This window comes from Panthera tigris, chromosome D2 (genome assembly GCF_018350195.1).
Source record: "Panthera tigris isolate Pti1 chromosome D2, P.tigris_Pti1_mat1.1, whole genome shotgun sequence".
Taxonomy (NCBI): domain Eukaryota; kingdom Metazoa; phylum Chordata; class Mammalia; order Carnivora; family Felidae; genus Panthera; species Panthera tigris.
The window spans coordinates 20,632,655-20,652,669 of record NC_056670.1 but is presented as its reverse complement, the minus strand read 5'-3'; the positions used below and the strand labels follow the sequence as shown (position 1 = coordinate 20,652,669).

Below are 20,015 nucleotides of genomic sequence, written 5' to 3'. Positions count from 1 at the left end.
ATCTTGTTAGTTTAGGTGATTCAGAGCAGTGGATCATAAAGGAGTGTTACCTCTAGTTCTGAGGTATGATCACATATGACAACATTGGTGTCATTACCTGGTACACATGTTGGGAATTGGAGCTAGTTTGAGAGAGAGAGAGTGGTCAGGGTTGTTCTATTTTTTAGTTTACTGAACTAATCGAAGATAATTCAGACTCTTGCTGCTTCTGCTGCTACAGACTGTTGGATCTGATGTGGTTTTGTTCCTTCTCTCCAGGTGTGACGAAGACACAGTCTCCCTACATGAAGATCAGACTGATTGCTCCAGTCTCAGGTATGACCCACAATTGCCTGGTTCTTAATTATGAAGGACAGAAATCATTTGGGTCTAGGCTCCTTTGTTTCCTCTTTGAATTACAGTCACTTGTTCTTGTGTGTAAGTTCTTCTAATAAACTATCAGTTCTTAAAGGAAGTTTTGTCTTGTCCAGTTTTGGGATGCTCCCCTTAGTACCCAGGCAGTGCCTTCATATGGGGAATGCTAATTAAATGTTTACTGAATTAAATATTGATTATACCATCTCAATGTTCCCATCATAGAGCCTGTGGAAGAGATTATAGATTTATTCACCAAACATGTCATCAAATGTTTGGAGTATGGTCCTGGTCATCGAGGGGTTCATGGTATGGCAAAACCTTCACAGTTAACTTTCTTCCATATTTGCTTGTTCAGAGCACTTTCATGTACATTTTATTATTTAATCCAAACAACTGAAAGGAGGCTGATGTTTCTCTCTTTATCTGGTAGTAGGGAAACTGAGGCTCAGAGGGATTATAGCTCATCCAAGCTAACATAGCTACCATGAAGCAGAATTTGGACTCAGGTCTCTCTGACTCTCAAGTCCGTTTGTTAGATAACAAACAATTGTTGAAGGCCTATTTTTTTGTGCCAGAAACCAGTCAATATAGATGATGATGCTACAGTGCATTAAGTACATTTTACTAGCGTGGACAGAGGATTCATTTAGAAGGACCAAATAGCCCAGAGAGGTTTCTGGGATGGATTCCTAAAGAAAATTACAATAGCACATGACGTGTGTGTGTGTGTGTGTGTGTGTGTGTGTGTGTGTATGTGTGTGTGATATAAGGCCAAGAAAAAGAGGATGCCACCAAGCAGAGGGAGCAACTTACTGGAAAACCAACAGAGGGTCGTAGGAATAGCAGGCAGTTCAGGATGGCAGGAGTCTTGAGAGCCTGTGGGAGTGAGGAGGCCAGGAGTGGTAAGAACTGAAGCTCCAGAGATAAACAAACATGGATTTCAAAGGGTTTATGTACCTTGCTAAGGAGTTTGGAATTTATCCTGGAGGTATTGGAGAGACTAAAAAGGGCACTCAGTTTTTTCTTTACAAAAAACCATTTGGCTAAAGCCCTGTGATCATAACAATAGCTCCCATTTATTGGGTTGTGGCCTTGAGCCAGCTTCCTATGGCAGGTATTTCATAGGGACTGTCTTGTCTTTGCAAGGTGGAGAGACATCCATCTTAGGATGAGGACCAGAGAGGTGACATGCTGTGGACCAGGTGACACAACTAATATGTGGGAGGATCTTTCAGACTCTTATTCTTTTCAGAACACCACTTAGTTGTTCATTCTCAGTTATAAATGATTCCAATAAGTAGTGGCATAAATTACATAACTTGTACTTTCCTGTTTTGGAGATTCTGAGGAACCATTAACAGGTTAGAAAGACATTTCTAAAGATGACTTTTGTATTTAGGTTCTAAGTTTGTGTAATGAGAGAAAGATACTTTTAGCTCCCCTTGATCATGTTCCTTGTTTTTCAAGTCAAGGAGGTGAACAAGATGATTTTATAAATTGGGGGCACCTTGAAAATATGTAAAAATGAAGTCCAGGTATTATTTTAGGAATAAGTGTATCAAAAGAGTAATTTTAGATTTGAAAACTGACATTTTCCCACTTATTCTTGAATATTCTAGAATTTTCCTTGAATGAGGACCCATTTTGGTTTACTGTAAAGACAGCCATTCCTTTTGTTTCTCACCGGGGAACACAGAGTGCATGAATGAACATTCTTTGTTTCCAGTGATAGAAATTTCAAATGAACCAGTACAATTCCAACTCATGGTTTCACATCACTTTCCAAATCCATTAGTGAGTTAGAATTTTTTAAATTGTAGCTGATCTTAAGGGAAAATATTAACCAGTGTCACTGGCACTGACTTGTGATTTTTTTTTTCAGTTACTAATACTGAAGAATTGTTTCACTTGTTGGGTTCTCCTTTATCAGGCATTATGAAGTTTGTTCTGAGGCTTAAGATGAACTGTTTCACATAGTTTTATTTCCACGCCTTGCCTGACTACACCCTGATCATGCGCCAGACTTCCTATCCTGATGTTTGCTTTGATCTTTTCCCAGAGGCTAACTGGAGTTCATCCTTTCAATATCAGTTCTGTGAATTTAATCTCTCTTTTACTTGTGAAAAGGCATCTTGAACAGGGGCACAGAAATCCTTTGTTTGCTGGTCTTGTTTTTTGGCTTTAGGTATCCTTGAACCATGAGGAATTGCTTCCTAACTGACCTTGTCAAAATCTCTTTTATGGGTTCTCCAATCAGGGAGCAGGAGAGAAAAACAGCACCTGCGGGAAGTGGTCACTCCTAGAGAATTGCATGATCTAGTACCAAATGATTGCCAGTGGATTGAGGTTGAGGATATTGATTGTATAAAGTGAATGCCCCATTTGGTTATATCCCTGGATTCTTAGCAAAATAAGAATATAAAATGCACCTAGATTTAAGAAGGATTAGTGACTTCAAATAAAAGTGTTATGTCACTCCTTTGGAGGAAATTGAAACAGTGGGGTGATACTGTATGAATTTGCTTGCTTAGTGAAAATTAAAATGCCACCCCGGCACTAAATGTATGGAGGTAACGCCAGCCCATTCAGTCACCTCCAGCAATTCCTCACTGATGAAAGCCTGACAACAGGATCTTCGAGTGTGCACTGAGGGTGTTGTCAGATGGTTTGCTTGGGTAAAATTTGGCCCTTGTTTTATATTTTTTTCAAGTAGCATGTTTCTTATCAAAGTAGACCCTGTTAAACTTCTAGAGGCCTTTGAAAACTGTAGGGAGATGATTACAAACATGCCAGGGAAGAGGAAATAGCATGCCTTAAATCAAAGACATATATGCAGGAGAGTCTGAAGACCTAGCTACCACTCTGGGTCTGGGTGAATTAGCCCTTCTGTTAAGCACTTCATTTAATCTCTGAGGTTTACAGTCTTACTCTATAAAACTGGGATGATGATCTCTAACCTGAATCTCACATTATTATTGTGAGAGAAAAAAATATATACATGAAAGCATCTTGAAGTGAAAAATTAAAAACAGATGTGATCGTATGCACAAAGTCACAACTACAAAAAAAAAGTATGTATTCACCAGCAAAGATTAGAAAGGACTATGGAGTGATCTAAAGAGTGAAATTCACATTTCTTCGGTTCTTGTTCCTGTGAAACTAAGTCTACTCTAAACATTTTGCTAGATACCATATAAATAGAGCAGCTATGAGTATGCCAGCCTCGCTTTCCCGAAGCAGTTTAATACTTTTTTGGGTGCTTTCTAAATTGGGCCTTTCCTGTTTTAGAGATGAAGACAATAAAGAAAATTACCCCGAAGCCGGGGCTCTCCTAGAGGAGCCCGCACCACCCTCTCGGGAGCCACAGCAGCATGTAGAGCAGACCTTGCTGGTGGACGGCGTGCTGCGACCCAACATGGGCAACTTCAAGTCCCGGAAGCCCAAGATCCTGCTCAAGGCAGAGAGCGGGAGGAGCCACGGAGAAAGTCAGGTAGTGGGTTGTACCTCCAGGCCTTTGCCACACTCTGGCAGGCTGTGTGAGCACCTTATTTTTCAGGAGGTGATGAGGCATCTTGAGGTGTCAGTGCGCAAACCACCCAGCACAGTTCTCTGAGCAGGCTGATAATTTAGCGCCCTTTCAAACTGATACTCTTGAATACTGGGCTTTGACATAGGTTCAAAGGAGATGATGCAATCTTTGCAGGGGAGAGTAGAGGAGGATCTCCTACCATCTTCACTTATCCAGGTCATGTAGCTCTTGCCCCGCATTTGGAGATTCTTCTTAGCAAAAGTCCCAAGTTTACTCTGAGCCATTCACTTTAGGCTGCAATTTAGTAGCCTTGGATAAATATTCAAGTGTGCATGCATGTGCCAGTTTGTATGTGTGTATAGCATCTGGTTCTTTGAGGTCAATGTGTTTAAATGAATGAACGAAGCATTTTTTTCACTTGATTTGGGTAATAAATTTACAGTTTCTATTTTTTTTCAAACTTTCTCTAAGTGTAGAGGTATGTAGCAAAGAATGTGATGTTTTTAAATCTTAAAAACTCCACAAATAATTTGTGATGCTTTTAAAAAAAGATGAAATGAATATAATCTACTTTAATCTTACTAGGAAATTAATGAAATTATACTTGTAATGCACTTAATGTAGTTTTGGGGACACAGGTGCTTCATTAATATTAACTTTGCTTTTTTGTTAACATTTAAGTCTTAAAGATAATGTGGGAGGTTCTATGCATATAGATTAATTATATAATAATTTTAAGTCCAGTCCTATATAGCAAATGGGCACTAGGTGATCTTCCTATTAGAACAACTTTAGCTGAACACTTTATTTGACCTTGTTATTTTCTTATTTGTCTTGTGATTTTTATCTAATTTCTTCCTTAGCATTAAGACCTATTAATGCGTCAGTTAAGTTTGCAATAAAATGAAAACACCCTCTGCATTCATAAAGCTGTGTTGTAATTATTTTAAACTGAGTTGACTTTCAGAGAGAAGTGAGTGTGAAATACTATTTGAGTTATCATAAACTTGAGACCCTGTCTATTACTGAATACACCTAATCTTATTAGAAGTGTGGTGTTGGGGAGGATACAGGTACCCAAAGGGCTGCCTGCAGAGTCTGATGGGTTTCAGGGAGGCTCTGATCTTGAATCTCCTACCAAGGGTCACTTGTGACACTTTGGGCTTTGGGTGACCAGCCATTTCTGCTAGAGTGCTCTCTTTCTTGTCATCCTATAATCTGGCTCGCAGAAATTACATAGCTGTCACTTGTAATAAGGTGCTAATGGAGCATGCAATTCCAATCCATTGCTCATACACAGGAAGATATCTGGAGATATACTTGTATTGTCTTTGCTGCTAGTACAGCAGTGGAATCCTGGAGTGCAGGTAGAATTTCCAGTTCATTCCTAACATCTCTACCCACACAAGGAGATTCCCCCCCTCCAGTGACTAAGAGAACTTTTATAATATTAGATTATTCATCTTTGGGAGAAATTTGAAACACATTTCATTCTTCCTATTTTCTTTGGGTACAGAGAATTTACACTGGTTGAGTATTGAGCAAAAACTGAATCTATAAGTAATACTATTAATAAAATCAGCTAACATGTATTTCAGTATTTACTGTGTTCTGGGCATGTACCATGTTTTACCACAATCCCACGGAATGGGTATTATTATCTTTTTCTGTAAAGGAAAAAGTAAGGAGTAGAGGGATTACATAATGTCTCTAAACAGAATTGGAAGAACTCGGGTGGAAGGTCTTTTCCATAAAAGCACAGTGTTGCTAACAAGCGGTACACAGATATTCCCAGATCTAGTGATTTACCTAATCCCTTATCCTACTCACACCTTAATTTTTATATAAAACCTGCGATTTCACTCTGGAATTTTTTTCCTATGCGGATATGTTGTGCTGCGAATCAGTAATTACTTACTTAGAAAAGACTACTTTGGGGAGAATTTTATAAATGTAATTTTTCTTTTCTGCCTTAAAGCTTTGTAATATTGGTCACTGAAGCTAGATAAATGTTGAGTGAATGTTAGCTTGTAGGATGCAAGTTTCTTAAGGTCAGTGATTCAGTCCTTGTCTATCTTTGGATCTATAGCATTCAGTAGTCACTCAGTATTATTTGTTGAATGATTCAAAACTGGTAAGAGAGGTGTATACATGATTGTATCATCTTTTTTTTCGTGAAATGTGTGTTCTCAATCAGTTGTGAAAGTTACATTTTAAAAGAATATAATCATGACTCTCTTACAACTATAAAATAAAGATTATCAAAGATTTTATTTAAATTATTAATTAATAAGGGAATCAGTAAGATATTACAACCAGTTCAAAAGAGAATGCAAAGTATCACACATTTGTAGTCTGACAAGAATACAGAAATAAATTTACAAATGGACACAAAATTAGCAAAACTTATAATATCCATTGGGTAGTAATCAATTACTTTCTCTTGGACATGAGAAATTATTTGCATTATGGTCAATATCTATAAGTTCACTTCTGTGGCTATAGCCTTGTAAAATACCCTATTCATAGACAAAAGCAAAAATTATCCAGATGGATGAGCTAGCCAGGGTATCTACTAAATTTCAAAGTCATTTATAATTTTTATAATCTCAAAGAAAGATTATTCTTAATCACAAAATAAGGCTAGTCTCATTAGGTTTGGCCTGAGTAATTACATAGGCATAGCAAGAGTGTTAATTTACCATATAGGTCTTCTTAAGTATGCTTTGCAAAATCTAAAGCCATTCACTATTGAATAACTACAAAATTAACTTTTCTCTGGGAATTTCATTAATGCCTCTATTATTTGCAATCCCAAGGCAAGGAAGACAAGTTCAAGAAACTCCATCCATTATATTTCAACCGCAATACCTATGCACTTGGATAAATTTCTCTCTTCTTGACTTCCCCAAAATAACATTAGGTTCCTAGCTTTCCAAGAAGTGACCATCATTACCACATGTAAGATTGGACCCTGTAAGCCAGATAACAGGCCAGTTATCCAAGGAAGACTCTGTAGGCACAGGCTTCATAAGTAAAATCACATTTGTTCCTTAAAGTGGCCTTTTTTTTTTTCCTGATTCAATGAAAATTATTCTCAAGACAGCATTCCAGGCAAGATGTTAGTTGAATAACAGATTTTTTTCAATTATATTCAGGTAAAAAGGAAGACAGATTATTACTGAATATATGAAATAACCCTATTGCAATTGAAAGTGAGGATACAGAGTGAGTTTCTGAACTCTCAGGTTCAGTGAAGCTCAGATACCATTTTTAAATATTTTATTCTGGTTTACATAATAGAATGATTTTAAAACATAGTTTGTATTTATTATTATTCAGGTATGGTGAGGCCAATAGATGAGGAGATGACTGCCATTTGAAAAGGTTCCTACTCCTAGTTCTTAAGAGGAGAGGGGGCATGCTATGCTGTGCAGGGCCACAGAGGGAAGGCACCAGTGTTAGTTGGGAAGTAGAAGGGGCAGGTGGAAAGCACGGCAGAGGCCTTTATGTGGTTTCCATGGGAAAAACAAGGCGAGGTAGGGAAAAGCAGTCTTAGAATTGACTAGTTTGAATCATTTCAGTAGAGTGTGAGGTATAGGGGCTCTCTAGTACCTGGTTCATATGATTAGGGCAGAGGAATATTGCCTTCTGGAGTGTGCGAGCCAGATAGAAGAGTTGTTTCCAAGTATGGACTCAGGATTGGCTAGTTTGCATGTGAAAGGCTTGTTCCTGGGCAAGTCATTTCATATGTTCTAAGAAATGGCTAGCCCTAGAAGAGGCATTTACTTCCCATGAGTGAGGGTCTAGATGCCAGTACATCAAAAATACAGAAAATAATAAAATATGGTTAATAAAACAATCTACTAAATTGTAAGGTGAAGTAGAGAAAGGACTTTTTTTTAGATCCAGTAAATAGAACATTAAGATAAAAATATTGTGGGACCCCTGGGTAGCTCAGTCAGTTGAGTGTCTGACTTTAGGTCAGGTTATGATCTCTAGTTCATGACCCCCATCTGTCTCACTGCTGTCAGCCCAGAGCCTGCTGGGCTTCACATGCTCTGTTGCCCTCTCTCTCTGTCCCTCCTCCTGCTCATGCTCTCTTTCAAAAATGAATAAACATTAAAAAAGATAACAATATTCCAAAAATAACTACAATAAAATTTACCTTTTCAATCCATTCAGTTTTATGTAATTAATTTTTGTTCCTATTGATCTTGCGTTAGCAGTAGCATAAAGCTGTCAGCTTCTTGACAAGTTCTGTATATCTTGACTCAGCCCATTGGTGTCATCGGATTCCTGTACCCAAGACCCTGTTCTTGAAAATGTCAGCTGTTTGAAGCGTCTGGTCCTTTACCATGGTAGTATTGAGTATTCTTTGTTGAAGACACAAACTGTGGCTTGGTGCTGATAGTAGAAGCTATAGGCAAGCATCTGAACAAAACAAGCATGTATGGATGACAGAAACTGAAAATAGTTGTGATTATTTTTCTCTGAATCATTTTCAAATGTGAAAAGTCTGATGAGAGCTCATAATAAGAATAATGAATAGATGTGACATGCAAAACAAGATAATAAAATCATTGCCCCCAAATTAGGATGTTTCAAAGGATAATGAGTAAGTCTATTTTTAAAGAAGTCAGGGAGTGTTTACTTATGATTTTACAGAATAGATGAACATAATTTTTACAGAGGGAAAAACCTGGAGATATAATAATCCTGAATGAACATGCCAAGAATGTGAAGTAAAATATTCATTAATCTGGTGTAAATTGTGGATATCTGCACTTTTATTAAACTCTATAGGAGAGTCTAATGTGCACCTCTGAAAACCACTAGCCTGGGGGCACCTGGGTAGTTCAGCTGGTTGAGCTTCTGACTCTTGATTTTGGCTCAGGTCATGACCTCAGAGTCGTGGGATTGAGCCCCACGTTGGGCTCCATGCTAAGCGTGGAGCCTGCTTAAGATTCTCATTCTCTCTTCCCCTTGGCTCCTCCCTCACTTGTTTTCTCTCTCTGTCTCTCTCTGTCTCTCTCTGATTCTCTCTCTCTCTCCCTCCCTCTACAATAAAACAAAACAAAAACCACTAACCTGGATGATGCTAGATTCAAATGAAAGAAGTAAAGCTGTGAACAAGTCAGCATTTTAAATAATAACTACAGTTATCCCTGAGAATACTATAGTGTTCTTGGCTAATATCATCAGGCAAAATGCCGTGCAGACTTGAACAAAGATATAAGGAGTTGATAGAACTATTTCATAAGAGTTTCAATCACAGGATAAATGTAACATTAAGCAGATTTACCATGCACTGAGGTAAAGACAGCTGTTCTGTTTGTAAAGCTGGACTTGTTTGGGGGGAACTGAGGCTTATGCTTCAAATTCTGCCCAATGCTTGTTGCCACCATCAATACACAGTTCTAACTGGTTATGATCACCATTTCCCAAAAACACCTGTGTAGATTCTGTGAGCTCACCCTTCTTGAACTTAAAAACAATGCTCTTTGAAGCTGAAGGGCACCATTTTAAGAGTTTACCTATTGCCATTTTGGGCTCTCTTGTCACAAAGTTTGTATTCAGCACCCCAGAGTGGATCTTCAATCTAATCCTAACCAGGTTGGGAATGGGGGTATGTGGAAGGGAGAAGGGGCCAGAGGGTTGCCATTGGAAATTTTAATCTTTTGTACCTTTCTTATCAATCCCAAAGTCAGATTCAGAAATTTTACTTCTGGAGGATTAGATTCAAATCTCACTATGAGCAACCTTTCTTTAATCCTGGACTTGCCATTTCTCTGAGGAACCCTGGGTAAAATAACAGAATCTGAGGTTTTTTGTGCAGGTATGAATGATTGATTATAGTTTTACACCCACTATATATGAATGATTTAAAAGAAGAATGCTTTAAGTATATTTGCTAGTCCAATAAAAGTCCAGGAATCAGGAAGACAATGCGAGAATGTCCTCAAAGAAGTTAAGATATTTGAAATAAGGAGACTATTTATTTGAACCAGGATCAATTGCAATTTTCCTTCCTGCTTGTTTACCCCTGTCTTCATTAAACAGGGAGCTGTGAAAAAGAATAGGTTGGAAAGGAACCATTTAATGACTTGTCTCCTGGAAGGTCAACTTTTATTGATGCTAATACCAGAGTTCATTGATATGATTCACTTGAGGCTAAAATAGGACTTGTGAGTTTGTGTTAAAGCAGAAACTCCTTATCAAAGTACTTTATTACTCTTTCTAGGGAGGAGAACTGATTGAAGGCAATAGATTACATATACTGTAATATTTTGTGATATATTACATAAAATATGAGGGGGGGGTAGATGAAATGGGTGAAGGTGATCAAAAAGTATAGACTTACAGATAGAAAATACATAAGTCCTAGGGGTATAGTGTATAGCATGGTGACTATGAAAGTTGTGAAGAGAGTAGATCTCAAAAGTTTTCATCACAAGAAAAAAAATTGGTCACCATGTGTGTTGATGGATGTTAACATGACATTGTGGTGATCATTTCACAATATATACATATATTGAATTATTATGTTGTACACTTAAAGCTAATATAATGTTATAGGTCATTTTTATCTCAATAAAAAATGTAGTTGTTCCTTATATCTCATTATGAATAACAGTGATCTCTGAAGGTTTCATCTCTCCCCTTTAGTATATCTGGGTAATTCATCATCTTGGAAAACTTTGGGGTTGATTTATTATCAGCCTCCCTCCACACATACTTTCTGTTTATTGTGTGTGACCACCAGTCTTGATCAGTCTTTCCTGTTCTTGATATAATCTCTACTTTTTTCTGGAACTGTTTGTCTTACATTAATTCCTAGTATTCACATTTCCCTTATTATTCAATAAAAATGTGTAAACCCACTATTTAATAAAAATCCATATTTATTGACATTCTCCTACTGATTAAAATAAACATAGTAATAGATTATTATAATATTTTGTGAAAAATTAAAAAGAATTCCATATTACTATAATATTAATCCCTAACAACCTGATTTGGGGATGATTGGACTTGACTAACAGAACCAACTTCCTGTATTGGACCTCATAACTGTCCAGAGGGCATGTAGATTTAGCATTGGTAGAATAAGTCTTATCATCTTCACTCCCTACCAGCTGGCATCAGGCGATGCACCAACTTTCTGCCCTCCCCGCTGGTGGCTATTTTAGCAGAAGACAAAAACTAGCAGGCTATACAGCAAGCTTTTCTGCAGTGAGCTGTGTACTGCAATCATACTGCTAATCCACTTCCTGGGGAGACCAGCTGTTCCGTCTGGTGTACATCAGCATTAGGTTTCCTCCACTTGGCTCCAGTAGATGTGTTAAGAGGCTGGAAAGGGATCCAGGTCTGATTGTGAAATTTGCATTTTAATGTTTCTGCAGAAATGAAAAACCCCTAAACACTTTTCAGGCAAAATAACTTAACTACGAAGTATTTACTATATTTCTGCTTTTGGAGAGTATAGTTCTAATTCTTTCTGTGTTAGACTCTAAATTAAGAGACAATAGTTAATTCTGAGTCATTTTCCCCCAAAGGAACTAAGATTCTGTTCAAATTATAGCTCTCCTTTATGTACATTTTTCTTAATATATTACTGAAACACTAAGTAAGTGCAAACTGTAAAGCAAGAAAACCAGTACAGCTGATTGACTTTGAAATTGAGAGCACCAGAAAGCTAAAATGAACTTCAACTAGAATTTCACTTGCTTTTTAGTGAAAGGAAGACTTAAGTTCTGAATATGCCTCTGAAGGCTTACTTTTTAGAGTGTGTCAAAAGGATGAATTCATTGTGATCCTAACAATGGGCCTCAGATAGTTGTTTTGACTCATGAGTTTGTGTTGCATTATCTTTCTTGCATGGTATTGCAGCTGCAGCATGGAGGTTTTACTTCAATTCCTGTTATGGATTTTTTGGAATGTCCTTTACTGGTCATAAAGAAAGATAGTCCTCTGGGTTTGTTTTCCAAGTTCTCCTTTACTCCTCTAAGTAAAATTGCTGAGATTCAGGGGAACAGAAATCTGAGAAATTCAGTCCTTCAAAGTGAGACCATCTGAGCTGATGCTTGGATTTTTGGTTTCTCGTAGTGTATTAGAGTCTGATACTCCTCTTTGAATTAACAGATCTGTTGTTAAATGATTGAGTTGATGAAGAAAGATATTTTTAGGAAGGAACCTGGAATGTCTGTAAAATAACTTTTACTTTTTTTTTTTAAATATACAAATATGCTGCTTAAATACTGACATGAAGGAATCTTAGAACTAAGTGATATGACTTGTTTGCCTGGGCATTAAATCTCAAAAGTTTAAAAAAAAAATGTCACTCAGGTGGAGTTTGTGTTCCAAACAATGTAACTAACTGGTTTGAGACAAGTTTACAAGCAATGGAAAATTTGAAACTTTGACATTGTAGAACTCAGGTCTCCTTTAGCTAAATGATATTTCACCTATAATGGACGTTACAAAATTCTCCTTAAAAAATGAAGAAGGTATTGGTGATATTGGTTCTTCTGAGTGTAGCAGCAGAGAATGGCAAGAACTGATCTCTACTTATATGCTGCCTGGAATATTTATGGGTATGCAGATGGCTCCCACATAGAATGGCTCTTAAAATTGTCTCGTTATGCCTCTTCCTCTGTATCTTTTGCATAGATAAATAAATTCTGAATTAAAGAACTTCCAATTTTCATGACATTGTTCCCAAGATGGCTTTTAGCATTATATAGCCTTATAAATTCAGCCCATAGTCAAGACCTACCAATGCATGGAAAGAAGAGTAACATCCATAGGACATCTTTGTCTTTATTGGCATCTGCTGGCCCTCTGTGGAGTTCCAAGTCTTGCTCCCTCTACTATGTAGAAATTTTCTTTAATAAATCCCAGAGCAAAAGAGTTGAGTGGTGGTATAGGGAGGTAGTGAAAAGTATGGTCTATAGGTCCAGATGGATATGGGTTCAAATTCTTTCTCAGCCACTTACTTTCTCTACGACTTTAAGCGTTTACTGATCAGCTCTTTAAGTGTCTGTTTTCCATCTGTAAAGAAGAGATGATATTTTGAACCTACCTTAAGAGTTTGTTGAGTATAAAGAGTGATAATGATTTAAACTTAAACACTCAACAAGTTTTAGGGGGATAAAAAATTGTTTATAAAATGTTTTATATGCACTAAAGCCTCAAAAATTGCATTTCCCCTGAGTTAGACCAGCTATGCTGCAATAACAGCTCAAAACCTTAGCAGTTTAAGCAAAACTAGGTAGTAGTTAAAAAAAAAACATTTTTTGCACATTACATATCCTCATTGGTCACCAGGAAGTGTCTGATCATGGCAGTCAATTAAAGACCCAGACTAATGGAGCAATCACAGTCTTGACCATTGCTGGTTTCAAAGTCAGAGAGAAAAGAGAGTCCTGGAGGGTTCTGCACCAATAATTAGAAGCTTCAGGCCTAAGTCAGCATATAGTATTTACATTCTTTACTAATTGGCCAGAGCTGGTCATGTGCTTCTCCCATAACTACAAACGTATGAGAGAAAGGATTAGGAAGTACAATCCTATAATGTATTCTAATGGGGGGTGAGGAATGAATTATTGGCCAGCAGCACTAATGACTTCCACATCTTCTACTCAAACTAGCATATAACCTCAAGCAAGAAGTTAATTGGTCTTTTTCTCTTCTAGTCCTTCACAGTACTGAGGTATTGTTATTAATGTCAAGTACTAGAAGAAGAAGAAGAACATTAATTAGGTTAATGAAGTATCACCAAAGGACTTACATACTGTTATTGCTTTGAGCAGAAATTGGAATTTTAGACAAGCACCCCTTCAATTAAGCACCTGCTTCATTATTATCAGGAAAAAGATAGGTTTAGTAATTGATTTTTTTTTCTGTATAGCCAAATGAAACTTCAGAGTTTACAATTTTATTATTTTATTTAGGAATAATTATGGTTTTACTCTTGCCATAAGAATGTAGTGACTTTGGCTTATGCCAGCTAAACTTGTGGTTCTGTGATTAAGAGGCATTTTAAAATCTCATCCAAAAATAATACTTCCTATAGAAAGTAGATTTGACGATTTGGATATTGTCAGATGTGGAAGCTGAGTTTCTGCATACACACAGATATGCAAATTCACATCCTTATGTACTTGGTGATATTTATCCAAGAGCAGAGTGTTCTTTAGGCAAAGAACACAGCTTAGCAGGGACTTCGACAGCCTGTTTTGGAGCTTGGAAGCAAAGCTGGGAAGTCTGGATAGCAGAAACATAATGAAGTGACATTTCGGGTAACTAAGAATTGCCAATCCAAACTTTATCAAACATGGTTAAATATCACTTTGGGACTGAGACATAACATATCAACCTCAAGCCTACAATTTTAGGCTCCATATTTTGTAAGACATGTAGCTGCCAGAAAAAATATTGGATGCCCAGCTAAATTTGAATTTCAGATAAACAAGGAATAATTTTGTAGTTTAAGTATGTCCCATGTAGATATTGTTTGGAATAGGAATGGGAGTTTTGTGTAAACAAATATCTACATGGGACATACTTATGCTGCAAAATTATTTATTGTTTGTATGACATTCAAATTTCACTGGACATGCTGTGTTTTTATTTACTAAATTTGGCGACTGTATCAAGAATGAATTACATGCACATCTGACCTCATTTACCTTCACCTGGTAGAATATCTGACCTTGCTTACCTTCAACTTGGTAGAAGTAACCAGTTGTGCCTATGTAGCCTGATGCATTAGGATCTTTCTTTTACTTCAGTCCTTCTAGAGTAGTAAAAGAAGGAATAGGAAGTCAGTGTAGGTGACAAATTGTAGTAATTATTTTATATCTTTTTAGCATCTGAACAGCATGAAACACCCTGGAAAAAGCAGCCTACTCTTTAGGCTTAAAGCCTTAAAGCCTTAAAAATTGGATACAATGGCAAAAATGTTTGAAAATCTGCCCTTTGAAGTCTGCAGACAATTTATCCCACTGACCCCTATTTTCCATGAACAGTTGCTGTTATTAAGTCCACAGAAAGCCTGACATTGATTAGCCAGTTTTGGTGTTAAAATGATCAAAAACAGTGTAACTGATGGAAGACACAGACAACAGTAGTGTTGTATTTTGGGCATTAATTCTACTGGAAATAAGTGGCCTGACAAGGGATTGCTGCCTTGGAAACTGCTGCTCTAGACTGAGGCTAGTGTCACACACAAGGATGGCTTGACTATTTTGAGTATTATTTTATTATGTGATTGCATCCAGACACAGGTAACTGGTGGTCTTTGAGTCATGATGGAACTTTGCTTTCCCACCCAACATCGCCCAGCTTGGTTTTGTTATGAATCTTTTTTTTGTTTTTGTTTTTGTTTTTGTTTTTGTTTTTGTTTTTGTTTTTTATAACTGAGCCCTCTGCGACTTTTACTGCTTAATCAGTTGTAGCCACAATTAGGGGATTTTTTGCAGGAACAAAAATGCTCAGCTCTGCTTCTTTTGTTCATTAACACCCCGAACTATAATATTATGATTGCTTGGCTTAGTAATGTTGCATGCGTCAGGGAAATTTCCAATAGGAAACGCCATTCCAATGTTATATTTTTAGGCTTTTCAGCTGTAACTAAAATTAAATAACCAAAAGAATACCGTCAAACTTTAAAGCTCTTTCAATCAGTACCTCAGTGTGGTGGGGGTGTGGTTGTACTTTAGTGTGTTTTACTCTAGAAAACACTAACTATACTGGAAGTATAAAAACTTCCAGACTTAAAAACACCAGGGAAAATCATTAAATGTTGTGCTTGTGGATCCACAGAAGGATGTGGTTCCCGTCAACCTCTTGCCTCTGTCTGTTTCTCCCTGGGCATTGCCACAGACTGAAACTGACTCTTGATTAGGAACCAGACAGCCTGGTCCCCTGAAGATCTGAATATTGCTCTCTCTGAGGGACAAAAGCACTGAACAAAAGGCTGAGTTAGTTTAGCTCTAAATAAAACACAGGCATATACTAATGATTTAGGTCTCCTTTAAAAATTTTGTTTATTATTTTACTGATTAATAATAAAGACTTTGACAGCTGGAACCTTTTCTGCCTGATGTGAAATGTCAAGGTGGAACTGGACAAGAAAACAAGATACCCTATTAAATCTCTAACTATCCCACTTCTACCTCATGCTAAACAGCAAGATGGGAGCTCAGTGATTGGTTCTTAATGTGATGAAGTGTCAGGAGGAATCAGCATCTGAACGTTAAAGCCTCTCCTGGGCCATGTACAGGGTAGGAATCTGGTGAGCTCTGTTGTAGCCTATGTAACCTGGGGTCTCCTGGATTAGAGACAAGTAAGAAGCCCAGATAGAGTCCCCCACAAGTAATCAACTCTATGCAAAGACTGGGGCAGGCTCGAGGTAGGCATCAGATGAGGGGGCAGCAGGGAGCTCATGCTGGAAAAGAGACAGGGATCTAATCCCTGAGCATAGAAGATAAAACTCTAGTTCATAAAATAATGAAAGTTTTTGCAGATGCTATTTTTAAAGAATTTTTTTAAGTCAGAAAATGCAGTAGATGCAAACATACTTGAGCATTATTTTATTTTCCTGTCAGAGAAAGTTTTATTATTTGGTTAAAATTTCCAAAATGACACATCTAGAATTTGTTAGAGTCTGATTGCAGTGCTGTAACTCTGAGCACATTTTGGCGCTAACTAGGGTACTTTTGAAGTTCGTTTGTTTTGGCTTCCTCTTATTTACTTGTGAGCTAATTGCTAAATGTGATTTATCTCAGAGCCTTTTAATGTTGTATTCTTTAAAGGTGGTTTTTCCATTGCAAATAAAACCAAAGAGTATGTCTTTAACACACATACAAATTATCTTTTGTCTTCCTTATTTCAAAATTGATGATTTGAATGTCAACTTTTCAGCTTTAGCGATTTGGAGACCTATGTTCTATTTCAGAGATGGCCTGTCTTATGCACACTGACCTGGTCTTTTCATTTGCTTCCTAAACTGCTAATATCCATTCCTAGGCAAAACCATTCATCAATTTTGCTTGATTTGCCAAACCAGGCTCAGTCATGTGGTGTCTCATCAGTGTTGCTGGACTGTGTGTCCCCAAGGGGGCCTATATTTCCCCTCTTGCTAATTTGAGGAGCGTACTATGTTGAATAGTGTCTTCTCAAAATTCACGTTCACTTGGAACCTCAGAAAGTGACCTTATTTGGAAATATGGTCTTTGCAGATGTAAGTGAGGTAAAAATTTGGATGAGATCATTGTGGATTTTGGGTGGGCCGTGAATCCAATGATTGGTGTCCTTATGAGAAAAAGAATGGACACAGAGGGACACAGGGAGGAAAGCAATGTGGAGATGGAGGCATAGACTGGAGTCATGCTGCCACAATCCAGTGACTGCCAGGAGCCACTTGGACCTGGAAAAGGCAAGGAAGGATTCCTCCCTAGAACCTTAGAGAGAGTGTGGCCCTGCTTACACCTTGGTTTTGAACCTCTGGCCTCTACAACTATGAGATAATATGTTTCTTTTGTTTTCAGCCACCAAATTATAGTAATTTGTTTTAATAGTTCTAGAAGCTAATACAAGGGGCTTCCAATAGTTAGACTGTGTATTGGCTGACTGCCCAATGCTCCAAGCGTCCCAGTGAGAGTCTGGGAGAACATGGGGCACTAAGCAGACTGGCAGGTCAGAGAGCCATGCGGATACAGAGTGACTGAGATCCCATTACTACAGAGGGGTACAGAGTAGGGGTTGGGGACAGGAATAAGGCAGACATAATAAAATCAGAACATCTGTTTTTGTGTTACCTGGGCTGCATTTCCTTTCCTTTGACAGAGGACAGAACCAGCCCAGACCCTGGGACACCTGAAGCTTAACACAGGCCAAGCATCAGACGGACTCTTCTAGAGGTGGAGCAAGGCAGGGGGCCAAGCAGTTCATTACACAAAATGGTTGGATAATTGGAAGTTTCTGGATATACATTAAAATGTTCTCTAGTCCTGTGCTTGGTTGGCACCATGCCAATCCTATTTGTATTTTTGGACGTGGCTAGTGAAGGCTAGACGTTGAAGGCTTTATCCTCAAGCTCCGGATATCTTTCTCATGAGTCCTCTCCTTGTCAGTATTACTGCTGTAGCCCTGGCTCAGACCTTCTGAGTCACACCTGGAGAGCTGTAATGATTACTTCTATAGTAATGACTATGCACATAAATAGCTTTGCCTTTTTTTTTTAACTTTAGTGAGGAATAACAGGCAAATTAATTGTATAAATTTAAAGTGTACAATGTGATGATTTGATATACATACATGGTATAGAATGATTACCAAGATCAAGATAATTAACATATCCAGCACCTCACATAGTTAACTCTGTGTGTGTGTGTGTGTGTGTGTGTGGTGAGAAGGCATACGATCTACTCTCAGCAGCGTCCAAGTATACAACACCATATTAAGAGTATTCATCATGTGCAAAGCCTTGTCTTGAGTGCTGTGTATAATAATTCATTTGATTGTCACTACCACCCTATGAGGTTCTGGTACTCTTATTCTTTTACACAGATGAGGAAACTGAGGCACAGAGAAGTTCAGTAACTTACTCAAGGCCACATAAATTGAATGACTGAACAATATTCCTAGGTATAACTTCTTACAGTTGTATTAAAATTGATTTATGCTTTCTATTGATTTGGGTATGGATTAAACATTTGTGTGTACCTCAAAACACACATTGAATAGGTTACCACAGATTGTGAATGTGTCTGGGGCCTTGGAGGATAAGATCTAACTGGGCTCAGGAGAAAAAGTGATCAAACATTCTTCTCATTGGTTGGGATAAGATAAATACATATTTTTTTTTATTTTTTATTTTTTTTAAATTAATTTACTTATTTTGAGAGAGACAGAGAGAGCGTGAGCAAAGGAGGGGCAGAGAGAGGGAGACAGAGAAAGATGGAGAGAAGACAGAGAGAGAGAGAGAATCCCCAGCAGGCCCCACACTGTCAGTGCAGAGCCCGATACAGGGCTTAAACTCAAAACTGTGAGATCATGACCTGAATGGAAATCAAGAGAAGTATGCTTAACTGGCTGAGACACCCAGGCACCATAAGAAGAATACATAATTTTAAACAAAGGAATAAATTGCAGAGGGATTTCTTACTGCACTTGTTGAGGAGTGGTGGAAGGAAACAGATATTTTAACAATATATCTTTGTCATTAATGACAGGGCTTTTGTCAGCTGAGTGCTGTGGTTTGGATGTTGTTTGGTATGTTTCATATGACTTCATGTTTTTCAGATGGTATGGAAGCGCTGTTCCTAGGAGTGGTGATTGGGGCAGTCCTGCACATGAGCAGCAAGTGGCAAAATAATCAGCTGCTAGTTTTCTGCAGCTGGTGTTTAGGCTTCTGGAACGTTGTCACCTGAGGGAGCTGGGCAAGTTGATAACCAACTTTTAGACTTAGCCATTGCATCAAGGATAGAGAATTGTCTACGAAGTAGGAGAAACCAGGTGGAATGTATTCTCTTAAGCCTTGCTTTCTTACCATCATGGATGCCAAGTGTCTTTGACAGTTTGTACAGGGTGATGGTTTTGTTCTTGACTTTGGCCATGGCTAGATGGCAAGATACAGAGCTTATTGACCTTCAGATCAGATTTTGAATTAATAGATGATACAGGACCCTCTCTCTCTTTCTGTGACAACAGATGTTGAGGATGCCTCTGTATGAGAGGCCCTGAACCAGTGTAGCTGTGGGCACAAGGAGGGGAGAGCTGGTGCTTGTTCTTGAGGTGAGTGTACTGTCATTAGGGTGACAGCAGCAACAGTCAGCGGAGTCCTTACTGAGCGCTGGATAAGAGCACAGCCTGGACTGCCATCCTCTTTGTACCTGGATCCCAGTGAGGCTCATAAGGTTCCCCATCTGTGAAATGAGGGATAATATCACCCACCTATCAGGTTCCAATAATTAAATAAGATAATCCTTATAAAATACTTACTGGAATGCTTGGTCTATAGTAAGAGCTCAGTAAATGTTAAAATGCTAGCTATTAGTGTCCTAATGTATTGTCCCAGTTGTAAGAGTAAGAAGTTCTTATCCTTTTAGGGAGAGACCGG

The 20,015-nt window shown here is 38.0% G+C and overlaps 1 protein-coding gene across 3 annotated transcripts in view; it reads left to right on the top strand.

Moving 5' to 3' along the window:
* FAM13C (family with sequence similarity 13 member C) overlaps nucleotides 1–20,015 on the top strand; it is a 171,481-nt gene that overhangs the window by 6,624 nt on the left and 144,842 nt on the right. For all 3 annotated transcript variants that reach the window (XM_007095805.3, XM_007095804.3, XM_007095803.3), the window contains 2 exons: nucleotides 259–315; nucleotides 3,646–3,847. In XM_007095805.3, the coding sequence (XP_007095867.1) occupies nucleotides 3,773–3,847 (75 nt within the window). In that variant the 5' untranslated portion in view covers nucleotides 259–315; nucleotides 3,646–3,772. The remainder of the gene's footprint in view (nucleotides 1–258; nucleotides 316–3,645; nucleotides 3,848–20,015) is intronic.